This window comes from Bison bison, unplaced genomic scaffold (assembly GCF_000754665.1).
Source record: "Bison bison bison isolate TAMUID 2011002044 unplaced genomic scaffold, Bison_UMD1.0 scf7180017864327, whole genome shotgun sequence".
Lineage (NCBI taxonomy): Eukaryota > Metazoa > Chordata > Mammalia > Artiodactyla > Bovidae > Bison > Bison bison.
The window spans coordinates 5748141-5763446 of NW_011494899.1; the positions used below are offsets into that span (position 1 = coordinate 5748141).

The window sequence follows — 15306 nt, forward strand, 5'->3', positions numbered from 1 at the left end:
GTGAATCATTTAACCTTGGTGAGCCTCCATTTCCTGCTGATGCGCTCTGTCTTTGAGACCTATAAGTGAGAACATGCCTCATCTCCCTTACAAGCGACCTAACTGGCTGAAATGGCCCCAGTGTCTTCCTCTCCATCCCATCTTCACACTGCCACCAGCTTGGGCCTTCCTAAAACATGGCTGCAGCCATGTCACTGTGTTGTTCCCAAACCTTCTGGGACTTCCCATCTTCCATACTATCTCTCCCCTCTTCTTCCTCCCCCACCTCTCCCCCTCTCCCTTCCTCTCTTTTTGTCCTTTCTTTTAAAATTTTTGACGATATTCCAGCAAAACATTTGATGCACATCACCCACCTAGGGCCCCAGTATATGAACACACAAGTGAAATGCATACATTTGTGTATTTGATTTGTGTGATATATTAACTGTTAGTCGCTCAGTGATGTCCTACTCTTTGCGACCCCATGGATTATAGCCCACCAGGCTCCTCTGTCCATGGGATTCTCTAGGCAAGAATACTGGAATTGGTAGCCATTCTCTTCTCCTGGGGATCTTCCTGACCCAGGGATCAAACCCAGGTCTCCTGCATTGAGGGTAGATTCTTTATCATCTGAGCCACTAGGGAAGCCCAGTGGAATAAAGGAAACTAGTGATACTTACGCTCATCACAGTTGCGGCCAGTGTACCCAGAGTAGCACTCACAGGTCCCATCACCGTGTATTCCACTGTTGCATACTCCATGCACACAGCTGCACACTGTGGACAGAAAATGGGGACTTCTCGTTACCTGATATAGACTTCCTCCAGAGATTCTGGAAGGGTACTGTTTTCAGATGGTGTAGACTGAGATTCTGCTTGATGAAGTGGGGAAAACCATGGGTGTGAAGCCCTAGAGACCTGGGCTTGACTCTTGGCTTCTTTTTACTAGCTTCAGTTTACAGTAAGTCCCCTACATACAAATGAGTTCCTTTCTGAGCACACGTTCGTTAGTCCAATTTGTTCGTAAGTCCAACCAAGTTAGTCTAGATACCCAACTAACACAATAGGCTATATAATACTGTACTATAATAGGTTTATCATAATTTTCACACTAATAATAAATACAAAACAAAAATAAAGAAAGCTTTTAAAATCTTACAGTACACTACCTTGAAAAGTACAATAGTATAGTACAGCAGATGGCATACAAGGGCTGGCTTTGAGTGAAGAGGCAAGAAGAATTACTGACTGGAGGAGGGAGAGTAGGTGGGAAATAGTAGAGCTGAAGGATTGTCAGCAATAGGAGATGGAGGGCAAGCTGCAATTTCATGGCACGGTTTCTGGTTTCTTACTGGAACCAGATGCATGTTCACATCTTTGAAAGTTCACAACTTGCCTGAAGGGGACTTACTATATTTGTCTATGTGTGTGTGACTGCTCAGTCGTGTCTGACTCTTTTTGCAAGCCCATGGACTGCAGCCTGCCTGGCTCCTCTGTTCTTGGGATTTCCCAAGCAAGAATATTGGAGTGGGTTGCCATTTACTGCTCCATGGGATCTTTCCAACCCAGGGATTGAACCCGCATCTCCTGCAAGTCTTCTGCATTGACAGGAGGATTCTTTACTGCCGAGCCTCTATAACATGTAGAAAATGATGCCCACTTCATGGGATTTCTATAGAGTTAAATGAGGACATGTATATAAAGCACAGGTGGCATATCACAGGTACTGGAGTGCTATTCCTTGCTTTCAAGTTAGTTACTTCATCTCCCGATACCTCAATATAATGTCTTATATACACACCTGTCACATTTAAAAGAGAATTGCTACTGACTCAATTGCTGTTGGCAGGAGGAATCTACAGGAAATCTACTCCCCAAATGATGAGGGCAATGCAAATATAAAGAAGAAATTTGAAAGGCTAGAGAAAAACTAAGCCACATTGAGTAGCTTGAAACAGATGACTTTTCAGCCCTGCGACAGATCCCTTCAGGAATGAGAAATGAGGGACTTCCCAGTTGTCCAGTGGTTAAGAATCTGCCTTCCAATGCAGGGGACGTAGGTTCAATCCCTGGTCAGGGAACTAAGATCCCATGTGCTGCTGGGTATCTAAGTCCACGTGCTGCAACTACTGAGCCCCGGCACAACTAGAGAGAAGCCCATGCTCAGCAATGAAGAAGCTGCATGCTGCAACAAAGACCTGACGGAGCCAAATAAAGTTTTTTTTTTTTAAAGGAATGAGAAATGAAGCACATTTGAAATAAATATTCATCTCTTTAGCACTCAGCTTGTGGTTCATTTGTAGAAAGATTTACTGTCTGACTGAGTCACCAGCATCCTCTGCCCAGCCCCCTGTGAAGTGTATTGTATGGGTTTCCTTTTGCTGCTGTAACAAATTTCCACAAAGTCAGTGGCTTAAAACAACACACATTTGTTATTTTATAGTTCTGTATGTTTTAAGTCTGAAGTATGTCTCCTTGGGCTAATGCTTTCAAATTGCGGTGCCAGAGAAGACTCTGGAGAGTCCCTTGGACTACAAGATCAAACCAGTTAATCTTAAAGAAAATCAACCCTGAATATTTACTGGAAGGACTGATGCTGAAGCTCCAATACTTTGGTCACCTGGTGCAAAGAGGTAACTCATTGGAAAAGACCCTGACACTGGGAAAGATTGAAGGCAAAAGGAGACAGGGGAGGCAGAGGAAGAGATGGTTAGATAGCATCTCTGACTCAATGGACATGAATCTGAGCAAACTCCAGGAGATAGTGGAGGGCAGAGGGGCCTGGCATGCTATTGTCCATGGGGTTGCAAAGAGTTGGACATGACTTAGCGACTGAACAACAAAGGTCAGAAGTCTGAACTATGTCTCCCTGGACTAAAATCAAGTTATTCATTGGGCTGTATTTCTTCTAGAGACTCTAGAGGACAATCTGCTCCCTTGCCTTTCCAGCCTCTAGAGGTTGCCAGCATTCCTGGGCTCCTGGCCCCTTTCTCCATCTTCAAAGTTAGTGACATGAGGCCAAATCCTTCTCAAATTGCCATCTCTACTGGTCCTCTCTCTTCTGCCTTCCTCTTCCACTTACAAGGACCTTTGTGACCACATTGGGCCCACCAGGATAATCCAGGCAACTTCTCCCATTTTAAATCACCTATTTAGCAATCTCAATTTCCCTCTGCCTGTAGCCTACCATATTCTCAAGTTTCAGGACTTAGAACATGGATATCTCTGAGGGGACCACTATCCTGACTACAATGCATGTGTTTAGTACACATAAGTCAATTTAACATTAGCTCAAGTGAAACATTATTAAGAACACACCAGCTTAAATCCTAATCATGCCAGAAAAGCCAGATGAATTAAGTTTTAAGTATTCCAAATATCTAATAAACCTTCACATCCTTTGCATTCTTTGTTACATATCCCCCTTAATCCTCTGAGCTTCAATCTCCATGGGAACCATTCTCTTGCAGGTTCTATCCTATTTTGCCCAGACTATTGCAGTAGCATTTTATCTGGAATTCTTGTCTGACTTCTCACCTCTGCATGTTTTCCATTTCATTTGATCAGTAATGGCATCAAGGTGATCTTCCCCCAAATATCTCAATGACTCCCAGTTGCTAACCTAATGAAATCTAAATTCCTGTTTGGAAAACAAGGTCCTCTCCAAGCCGACTCCAATCTTTAACAATTTCCATGTTCATCTTTCACCATTTCATTTTATACATCCTAGTATTTAAGTGCATGGGAAGACTCACTAGCTCACCTTCTTCAAAACAGGTATTGAACATGGATGCATAGGGTGCTGTGCTCGGGACTGAGGACCCGAAGTCCCTGCCCACAAAGAGCTCACAACTGGAAGGCAGGAGAAAGCAGCCCATCACAACATGGCGTGATCAATGCTATGACATAAGATATGACATACAAGTCATATGACATAACAGTAGTCAAGTACAGGTGTGAAAATTGACCCATAAAGAAGACTGAGTGTCAAAGAATTGATCCTTTCGAACTGTGGTACTCAAGAAGACTCTTGAGAGTCCCTTGGACTGCAAGGAGATCAAACTAGTCAATCCTAAAGGAAATCAACACTGAATATTCATTGGAAGGACTGATATTGGGGCTCCAGTACTTTGGCCACCTGATGTGAAGAGCCGATTCATTGGAAAAGACCCTGTTGCTGGGAAAGATTGAGGGCAGGAGGAGAAGGGGGAGACTGAGGATGAGATGGTTAGAAAGCATCACTGACTCAATGGACACGAATTTGAGTAAATTCCTAGAGACAGTGGAGGACAGAGGAGCCTGGCATGCTATAGTCTATGGGGTTCCAAAGAGTCAGACAAGACTTACTGACTGAACACAACAAGCAATGAGTCAATGGCTATGACGGCTGGCCAGGAAGAAATGGGAAGGCTGTCCAGGGAGAGATGGGGGTGGAGCTGTCCTGGGAAAGATCGTGCCCAGCGGAGGTGGCAGGACACGCACGCTGTACTTCACAACTCCATGCTTTGGTCTCCACTGTGCTCCCTTCTGCATGTGTTGAAATCCTCATCTTCCAGGCCAGCTAGAGCCCCTCTCCTCTGTGGTGCCACCTCAGAGGTGTCAGAACAGAACCTGTGTCTCTCTGGGCTCCAGCAATACTTTCTTTGTACCTTGTTCACTATCACATTTTGCTGCAACTATTCATTTTGTGGTGCCCGCCAAATATCACCAGGAACACAGCAGTGGTTCAAATCGGCAGTGCTGGGGTGGGGGTGGGGTGCGGCGGTCCTGGAGAAGTAGCAGTAGCCACTTGTGTTAACCAGGAGGGATGGCGGTTGGGTTGCCCTCTGTCGCTGTTTATTTCTCTATTCAGGCATGACAAGTTGGTGGCCTAGTTTTTGTCTTGTTCCAGCACAGACAGAGGAATCATGGATGGTGACACTCTGTGACACTGCATATGCTCAGCAGAGCCACACCACGGCCTGGCTGGGAACAACTAGGCTAGCAACTGGCCGACAGCTCTCGGGGGCTCTGTTTCTCTTTCTCTATTTTTCTCTTCTATTCCATTAGAATCCCACGGAAGGCTTTCCCTTGCCTTCTGCTTCCCTACAACATCTTTTAGAGCACCTTATAACAATACTGACAACTGCACAGCTCAGTTTGAATAAAGACAGCATCCTGCTGGGTTAGGGTGAGGACAGCGAAGCAGGGGATTTCAAATGCAGAGTGGAATCCTGCTTCTCTCTCTCTCTCTCTCTCTCTTTTTTTAACATTTTGATGCTTTGCTTGATAATTTAAAAATATCATTGTCATGGGTTGAATTTCATCCCCTCCAAAGTCCTAACTCCGAGGACCTCAGAACGAGACCTTATTTAGAAGTAGAGTTATTACTGTAGATATAAGTAGCTAAGATGAGGTCCTGCTGGAGTGGAGTGGCTTCAGTCCAATATGATTTATAAGAGGAGGCAAGAACACAGACAGCAAGAAGATGATTGAGTGAAGACCGCGGCGCTGACTGCAGTGATGTGCCCACAAACCCAGAAGTGCCTGGGGCTTCCAGAAGCTGGAAGAGACAGGAAGGACTCTCTCCTAGAGGCTTCCAAAGGAGCCTGGCCCTGCTTACATGCAGATTGTGGGCTTCTCGCTTCCAGAACTGAGACAATACATTCATGTCTTTAAATCACCCGGTGTGCCACAGTTTGTCACAGCCACCCTAATCTTAAAAAACGATTTCTCTCAATTACTGAGTTTTTGATGCCTCCTTAAATTTTGAACCTAAGACATGTTCCTCTTCACCTTGGCCTAGCACTGGCCCTGCCTGACCCTTTATCAAGCCCTCCCTCTCCTTCAGGCACTTTGTCATATGCTTTACAGGCATGATCTCATCTGACGCTCACAGCACCCAGGGAGACACGACAATTAACCCCATGCTACATATAAAAAATGGGAGACAATTAGCTCCAGAACTTATTCAAATGATTGAAGAATTAAATGGATTTGCAATTATCATCTTCCCTTCAAAAATCAATTTATCATGGTTTCCATATTAGCAAAGCACTTTGATGTCAACCTCTGGCTGTAGTCTTCTGAACAGAGTTCCAGAGGGAAGTCGAATTGGTCGTGGAGATAACTGGGTTGACGTGGGAGTGTTCTATGGACTTGGTAGCAAAGATGTAAATTAGTTCAATTAAAAAAATATCTACCCAGTTCCAACTGAGTGGCAGGCACTGGGTTAGGCACTGGGTATGCAAATAAGTCATTCACAACACCTGGATTCAAGCTGCTCACAGTGCAGGGGCACGACCAGACTCTAAAAGATACAGTGATGCCGCACGTCCTAAATGTTGTCATGTACCCTGTGGATGGGGTGCAAGGGCAGGAGAGGGGAGTCGAATGTGACTCAGCCCCTGCTCTCAACCTCAGTGCTAACTACAAAGGGCTGTCCTCCTCCCTAAGCTTCCCTTTCAGGCACCCCGTGTCCTGGCCTCTGGCACGATCTCTATACTGGATTAACTGACCTGGCACAGTAGTTTCAGGAGCTTCTGACACCCATTGCTGCCAGTCACTGCCCAGAAAGTGTCCTTGGGAAGGAGATATGAGTGGCAGAGGGATTCCCAAATGTCACTGAAAGAGCCCTGGGCATTTGTGAAACCAGCTACAGCAAATCTGTAGAGACATGTGAACCTTGGGGTATGGGACCCTAAAGCAGCCAAAGCCATGACCATTGGGGTCAGAGGGACAGGGCACAAAGCCCCCTGTGCCACGCCCCTCGGCAGAGTAGGCTGCCCTCTTGTGTTCCTGTAGCATCCTGCATGTGTGGTGTGCACTGGCTCAGAAGCATCATCCACATTTCCAGATCCTTGGGGGTGGGGAGCTATTCTTCCCCCTCTTTGGATGCCCATCGCCTGTAAGGGGTCTAATGCAAGGTGGATGTGTGCCAGGGGCTGAATGGTGCAGTGGTTGGGTGCCCAGGTTCTGGAGTAAGACACCTGGGGTCAAACCCTGCCTCTATTCCTAAAGTAGCTGCAGGACCTTGAGCAACCTCGCTGCTTCTTCATTCATAACACAAGGAACCCAGCTTGCAGAGCTGTTCCAAAGAGATTCTGTGTGTCAAGCTTTGTGCACTGCCTGGTGCCCAGCAGGCATTCAGCTATTATTAACAAGGCATGACTGTGGGACAGATCTGGTATCATGTGAGAGAGAGGGGGCTTTGTATTCTGCCTTAACCTGGGGTGAGGCACTGAGCAGGTGAGGGCCTTGGTGGTTGAGATGAACACCCTTGATAAATGCAGCTTGAAATTACCTCTGAGCACATCAAGAATCAGGTACGAGAATGCTCCGGCAGCAGGTTAAAGTCAGTGTTAAAAATAAAACTGCAACTCATAGCTGTCCTACTTACAGGCAGAATCGCCACCGCCAATGGCCAGTGCCTCAGTGGGTGGAACAACACTGGCACCCAGTGGATGCTTGGCTAAAAAGGTTCGCAGGTTCCCCCAGTTCTTGCCAATGGGAAATGGTCAGCATCACTGAGCCATCCTGCAGTCACAGGTGAATGAATGCTCTCCTTACTGTAGAACTGCTCTTGTCCTCACTTAATACCAATACTTGCTTTCACCAAGTGCTCATGACATGCTGCTAAGAGCTTTTCTACAAGTTAATCCCATGAGGCAGGTATTATTATTCCTGTTTTATAGATGAGGAGGGCATAGAGAGGTTCAATAGCTTGCCTCAAATCCCATAGCAACTGGGCTTAGTTTCAAACTCAGGCCTGTGTGACTTGAAGCCTGCTCCCTTGGCCATTATGGTCTAGAGCTACACTATCCAATACGGGAGCCACTAGCCCCTTGAGGCTGCTGCTGCTGCTAAGTTGCTTCAGTTGTGTCCGACTCTGTGTGACCCCATAGACGGCAGCCCACCTGGCTCTCCTGTCCCTGAGATTCTCCAGGCAAGAACACTGGAGTGGGTTGCCATTTCCTTCTCTAATGAAACTGAAGTTGCTCACTCGTGTCCGACTCTTAGCGACCCCATGGACTGCAGCCTACCAGGCTCCTCTGTCCATGGGATTTTCCAGGCAAGAGTACTAGAGTGGGGTGCCATTGCCTTCTCCTCCACTTGAAGCTATTTAAGTTTAAATTGAGTAACATGAGCTAAGGGGCTTCCCAAGTGGGGCTAGAGGTAAGGAACCTGCCTGCCATTGCAGGAGATATAAGAGAGTCAGGTTCAATCCCTGGGTCAGGAAGATCCCTTGGAGGAGGGCACAGCAACCCACTCAAGTATTCTTGCCTGGAGAATCCCATGGACAGAGGAGCCTGTTGGGTTACAGTCCAAGGGGTCGCAAAGAGTTGGACACAACTGAAGCAACTTAGCATGCATACATGCCTTGCAGCTACCGTGTTGGATAATGAAGATCAGGACATTCCATCATCTCACAAAGTTCTGTTGGAACTAAGAACTGGGAGTCTTATCTCCCGAATCTCAGTTTAGGTTTCCAATTTTCTGGCTCAAAAATTTGGATTTTCAACAAACCACCTTGCTCCCTTTCACTTGCCCTTTCCCCATGGCACAAAGAGGTGTAAAGAGAGGCCACTTTTTTAATTAAAAAATGTTTGGAATTTCCATGTATGTCTATGCTCATTAGCAACCAACACCAGTTTCCTGAAAGTGACATGAGCTCATCTTTCTAAATTTTTATCCACAAACAATTACTTGGCTTTCTTGCTAAGTAAGCAGTGTGGGCTTCTTTCTTCCCATTTCAGTATTTATTTAAAATATGTGACTTAAACTGTATTGTGGCAAAGAAGGGACAATTTGTTTATCATGTTCTTGGTAAACAATTGGTTGATTACATTTTACTGTCTTTTAATGTATTAGTTTGGCCAAAAAGGTCATTCAGGAATTTTGGCCAATCCAATATAATGTTAAAGAAACACTCAGAATGCTAACATCTGGTTTAAATTTGGTTTTGCTAACACTCTTATGAAATACTCTTTTATAAAGTGATGGGTTAAGAAAAACATAAGATTGGGAGGGAACACTAGGAAAGAGTAGGCATTAATAATAGTCATAATAATTGCTAACACTTGTGCACCGATTATCTCGTTAGATCCTCATGATAATTCTAAAGGAGGCAATGTTGTTTCTATTTTTACAGAAGAAGATGCAGAAAGCATGCTCAGTAAACTTAAGGTTTCCACAATTTGCAGCAGCCCTGGGACTGAAACCCAGTCTGAGTCTAAAGCTAATCACCTCGACACCATGCCTCCCAACACCCATGCTTCTGGGTCAGGACAGAAGCAGATAAAGACAGCATTGGCCTCCATGGACCCCATGGATTAGAGGGAGATAATAGCTTCATTATTACAAAGGAAACTTGCTATAGAGTGCACAAACTTACAGGGGTGGGATGTCTGTATTTTTTTTGCCAAAAATATTTAAATCAATGCAGTACCTACCAAATATGATTTTTCCATAAAAGCCAAACCAAAGTGGTGTTGGAGAAAGGTGACCTGACCTATCCTTTTAAGGGAGACTAAGGCTCTGGCAGACACTGTCCCTACCATGCCCACATTCTCAGACCTCACCAAGTCCACGTGTTCAGCTCCCCTCCAGCAGCAGTAGCCTGTGGACACTTTCTGGGATGGCTCTTCCACCGGCTGCTTCACTGGGGGCTGGAAGTGCCGGGAAATGAATGACTCTGCCCTAATGACCACATGTGTTAGCTTCTTGTTGCTGTTGTAACAAATTGCCACAAACCTAGTGTCTTAAACCACACACATTTACTGTCTTACAATTTGGGAGGTCAGAAACCCAAAGCAGTTGTACTAAGATCGATCAAGGTGTTGCTGGTTCCACTCCTTTCTGGAGGGGAGTATTCTTTCCCTGCCTTTTTCAGCTTTGAGATGCTGCCCACACTGCCTGGCTCGTGGCCCCCTCCACCTTCAAAGCCAGCAAGATGGAGCCTTTCTCCCATCTTGCCACTCTTATATCTCATCACATCTGGAGTCTTTCACACATCAGAAGGTACATATCTATATCTTCTATCTCTGTCTCCCTCCTCCACATTTAAGGACCTTTGTGATAACACTGAGTCCACCAGGATAATCCTGGATAATCTCTTCATGGTAAAGTCAGATGATTAGCAACTGTAATTCCAGTTCAGTTCAGTCGCTCAGTCGTGTCTGACTCTTTGCAACCCCATGGACTGCAGCATGCCAGGCTTCCCTGTCCATCACCAACTCCTGGAGCTTGCTTATACTCATGTTCATCGAGTCGGTGATGCCATCCATCCATCTCATCCTCTGTCATCTGCTACCTTAATTTCCCCTTGCCATGGAAGGCAACAGATTCCCAGGTCCATGGTATTAGAATGTGGACATTTTGGTGGCGAGGAAGTGGGGTTCCATTATTCTGCCCACTACCCCAAGGCTTCCTCTCCTCTCATGTGAGGTAACTCCAAGGTGAGTGTTCTTTGCAGACTCCAGAGTTCCCCAGGGGATTAAGCTCTAGTCATCCACGCTGGTCTCTGGCTTGACAGCACACCCTTTATTTCCTCTATGTCACTTTCTTAGTGTTTCCCTGGGTCCCCTCTCAAATATGCTACTTACATGAGAACGTTTGCAGAATGGGTCAGCTTTGGGGAGAACCAACAATGAGAGAGTGGATAAACCCATGCTGGGGACAAATCCATAATCTGCAAAATGGGACCAACAACCTCTGATGACCTCAGGTGTTTGTGAACTCCCGAAAGGAAGGGATAGGTTAGAATGTGTTGGGACCTGTGGTGGATATAGAGGCCCCTGGGGAGAAGGTCAGTGCTGAGACCACAGTCTAGAAAGACCTCAGGGAGTAGCTAGGCAGGAAAACAACTGGTGGATGTTGGATCCTGGAGCCTAGAGCGAGGTAATCCTATACCCCCAAGTTTGTCAGGAAGCATTCTTGGTGAGTGGCTGCCTGCAAGTGCCGACCACAGACATAGTGTCTGTCCTTTCAGACTGCCTTTTAAAAGATTTGTTGTCAACTTGTTGTCTTGTCTGTGCATCCTTGGTTTGGAGAATTGTTCTGCATTCCCCTACAAGGAACTTTATTTCCGGGGTGTTGAGGTGTATAAGCCATGTCCGACTTTGGACCTTCACAAATGCATTTGATGACACCAAAGTGAGACATACCTGCTGAACAGTTGGGCCCAAATACGTTGTCAGCAGCGCAGATTTCACAGGCTGTTCCACTGAATCCTTCCTGCAGGACACCAGGGGGGAGGGTGTTAGACCCAAACAATCTGTGTTACCCACGAAGACCATAGATTTCTGACTCTCTGGTCAGCATTCATTTCTCAAATGGATCTTCCCTCTGTGCCTGTCCTGAAACTCTCTTTCTTCTTTGCTCTTTTTTTGTGTTATAATTTGTACATTCATTCCTTGAATCAGTCTGGAACTAAGAATCTGGAGCTCTTCTGAAGAAAGTTGCTTCAAAGGTATAACTAGGGAATCAGCACTGATGGCCACATCCTAAATCCACCCAAGGGTGAAATGAATACATTCTCAGTTTTGCAATTCTAAAGACAGTTGAGCTCAATTCTTTTCAGAGGGTTTCTTTGTATTCCCGTAGTGTAAGGCTTGAAGCTTGCAAAAAGTCCCTTTCATGGGATAGCAAAGAAATTCCTCAATTGGCAGACCAAGCGCTCACCTATGGGTCTGAGTACAGCTTCAAAGACTAGTCTGCCAATAGTGGTGACTTTGAAGGGTAACAATGACACAATTTCTAGAGCCCTGCATTGTTCTCATCGCAGTTTTTCAACAAGTATAATTGCTTCAGTATTATTATTAAATTCATTTTACAGATGGATTCACTTAAGGCTGAGCAGTTAACTGACTTGCTCTAAGGTCCCCCAGCCTGTAACATGCATACACTTCCCCCACTCACCCCCACTAACATCGCTGCTTCTTAGAGTCTTCACCCAGTGTGTGTTTACAGAGGGACAACAGGTAAGGAGACAGCAGAGTCAGGAAGGAGGAGAACACTGTTTTGAACTTACTTGGCATAAGCAGCTTCCATTTCCTTCCATGCCTTCAGCACAACGGCCCCGGCCACTGCAGGGGGACCTTGCTCCTCCCGGGCACTCTGGGGAATCAAAGAGCAGATATATTCATTTGAAACTGCACACAAGCATTCTGCAAAGATGCATGAAGCATCTGCTAGGTGCCAGGGATAAGAAATAATTGAAGACCGTGCAGGCATCATCTAAGGTTACTTAGGGGAGAGGAAGGAATCACAATGTAGTCAGGGACTGTACTAGGACCTGTCAGACCTTCTGCCCTTTCTTGAACATTTGCTGTTAACTTTACAATCAACTAATTAATTCATCCCTGTTACAACTCCAGGGGTTTTATGCTTCTTAGGCTGCTGGGAGGTGATGAGTCAGTGGGTCTTTGCATGGGGATGGTTATGTTGTGTATGGGCAGGGCACCAGGCAGGGTCCATAGTGCTTCAGCCAGGGTCTGCTGTGAACAAGTTTAGCGAGGAGTGAGTGTCTGGACATTTAAGTGGACCAAGACTTGCTTCAGAGGAAAGTGCAGCCCTGGGCAGCTGGTGGAAGGCCAGGCGTCCTGCCCACATGGAGCCTATATTCTAGATTTCAATTAACACTGGGGACACAAGATCAAAAGGTATACTCTGTAACTTTAGGATGATCTCAGTCTAATGCCTTCATTTAGAAATTATTTTTCATCAGATTATAGCAGGAATGAGAGAGGAGACATTGCCACACATCTTAGAGACATTAAAAAGGATAATAAGCAGAGCTTACTCCTTGGAAGGAAAGTTATGACCAACCTAGATAACATATTCAAAAGCAGAGACATTACTTTGCCAACAAAGGTTCATCTAGTCAAGGCTATGGTTTTTCCTGTGGTCATGTATGGATGTGAGAGTTGGACTGTGAAGAAGGCTGAGCGCCGAAAAATTGATGCTTTTGAACTGTGGTGTTGGAGAAGACTCTTGAGAGTCCCTTGGACTGCAAGGAGATCCAACCAGTCCATTCTGAAGGAGATCAGCCCTGGGATTTCTTTGGAAGGACTGATGCTAAAGCTGAAACTCCAGTACTTTGGCCATCTTATGGGAAGAGTTGACTCATTGGAAAAGACTCTGATGCTGGGAGGGATTGGGGGCAGGAGGAGAAGGGGACGACAGAGGATGAGATGGCTGGATGGGATCACTGACTCAATGGGAGTGAGTCTGAGTGAACTCCGGGAGTTGGTGATGGACAGGGAGGCCTGGCGTGCTGCGATTCATGTGGTCGCAAAGAGTCAGACACAACTGAGCGACTGATCTGATCTGATCTGAAGCAGATACTAGGAATGACTTTATGCCAAAAACTTGACAGTGTAGATGAGGTGAATAAATTCATTGTTCCAAACTACCAAAGATCTTCCCTGGGGGCTCAGGTGGTAAAGAATCTTCCTACAATTTGGGAGACCTGAGTTCAATCCCTGGAGAAGGAAATGGCCACCCACTCCAGTATTCTTGCTTGGGAAGTCCTGTGCACAGAGGAGCCTGGCGGGCTACAGTCCATGGGGTTGCAAAGAGTCGGACACGACTGAGTGACTAACACACACACACACACACACCCCCACACACACACACCCCAGAGATCATTTAAGTGAAAATAGATAACCTGAATATCCTTGTATCTATTTAAGAAATTTAATTTGAAGTTAAAATCCTCCCCACAAGGAAAACTCCACGCTGATGGACTCTAGGTGAATATTACCTCACACTTAAGGAAGAAATCTTATCAATGATAAAAAAAACTCTTCTAAAAAGTTGAAGAAGAGAGAACACTTCCCAGTTCATTCTATACAAAGAGCATCATTACTCTGATTCCCAAACCTGACAAATACATCACAAGAAAACTATAGACCAATGTCCCTAATGAAGTGAAGTGAAGTCACTCAGTCGTGTCCGACTCTTTGTGACCCCATGGATTGTAGCCTGCCAGGCTCCTCTGTCCGTGGGATTTTCCAGGCAAGAATACTGGAGTGGGTTGCCGTTTCCTTCTCTGAGGGATCTTCCCAACCCAGGGATCGAACCCAGGTCTCCCGCATTGTAGGCAGATGCTTTTACCATCTGAGCCACCAGGGAAGCCCCACATAGATGTAAATTCTTTAAAATCTAGAATAAATATTGAACATTAAAAAATTCTAAACAATATTATGCCCACTGAATCCAATGGTATAAAGAACATAACATGGTCAGTGCAGTAAGGTAAGAAAAAAAGACTCAAAATGGATACAGATTGGAAAAGAAATGAAAATTTTCTTGATTCTCAGACAATAAGATTTTCCACATAGAAAATTCAAAACAATCTCCAAAAATTCATTAGAACTAATACATGAATTTATAAGTTCTCAGGACACATAAACAAAAATCAATTACATTTCTATAAACTAACATGAAGCTGCTCATAACTGAAATAAAAGTATATAAGTAAACTTAACACCAAAGGCAAAACTCAGGTGTGAATACAACAAGAATTGTGCAAAATCTGTAAGATGAAATCTATAAAACACTGACAAAAATAATTTAAAAATCCCAGATACACTGTGGTTATGGATTAAAAGAGTCAATATTTTAGGTTGTCCCTAAAAACATCTATTTCTGCTTTATTGACTATGCCAAAGCCTTTGACTGTGTGGATCACAATAAACTGTGGAAAATTCTTCAAGAGATAGGAATACCAGACCACTTGACCTGCCTCTTGAGAAATTTGTATGCAGGTCAAGAAGCAACAGTTAGAACTGGACATGGAACAACAGACTGGTTCCAAATAGGAAAAGGAGTATGTCAAGGCTGTATATTGTCACCCTGCTTATTTAACTTATATGCAGAGTACATCATGAGAAATGTTGGACTGGAAGATACACAAACTGGAATCAAGATTGCCGGGAGAAATATCAATAACCTCAGATATGCAGATGACACCACCCTTATGGCAGAAAGTGAAGAGGAACTAAAAAGCCTCTTGATGAAAGTGAAAGTGGAGAGTGAAAAATTTGGCTTAAAGCTCAACATTCAGAAAACGAAGATCATGGCATCCAGTCCCATCACTTCATGGGAAATAGATGGGGAAACAGTGGAAACAGTGTCAGACTTTATGTTTCTGGGCTCAAAAATCACTGCAGATGGTGACTGCAGCCATGAAATTAAAAGACGCTTACTCCTTGGAAGGAAAGTTATGACCAAACTAGATAGCATATTCAAAAGCAGAGACATTACTTTGCCAACAAATGTTCATCTAGTCAAGACTATGGTTTTTCCTGTGGTCATGTATGGATGTGAGAGTTGGACTGTGAAG

General features: G+C 44.9%; 1 protein-coding gene across 1 annotated transcript in view; it reads right to left on the bottom strand.

The window, feature by feature from the left end:
• Positions 1-15306, bottom strand: part of STAB2 (stabilin 2) — a 169621-nt gene that overhangs the window by 140703 nt on the left and 13612 nt on the right. Inside the window, exons 4-6 of the mRNA XM_010853421.1 lie at positions 11989-12074; positions 11123-11192; positions 660-755 (exon numbers count right to left, since the gene is read on the bottom strand). Of these exons, the coding sequence (XP_010851723.1) occupies positions 660-755; positions 11123-11192; positions 11989-12074 (252 nt within the window). The remainder of the gene's footprint in view (positions 1-659; positions 756-11122; positions 11193-11988; positions 12075-15306) is intronic.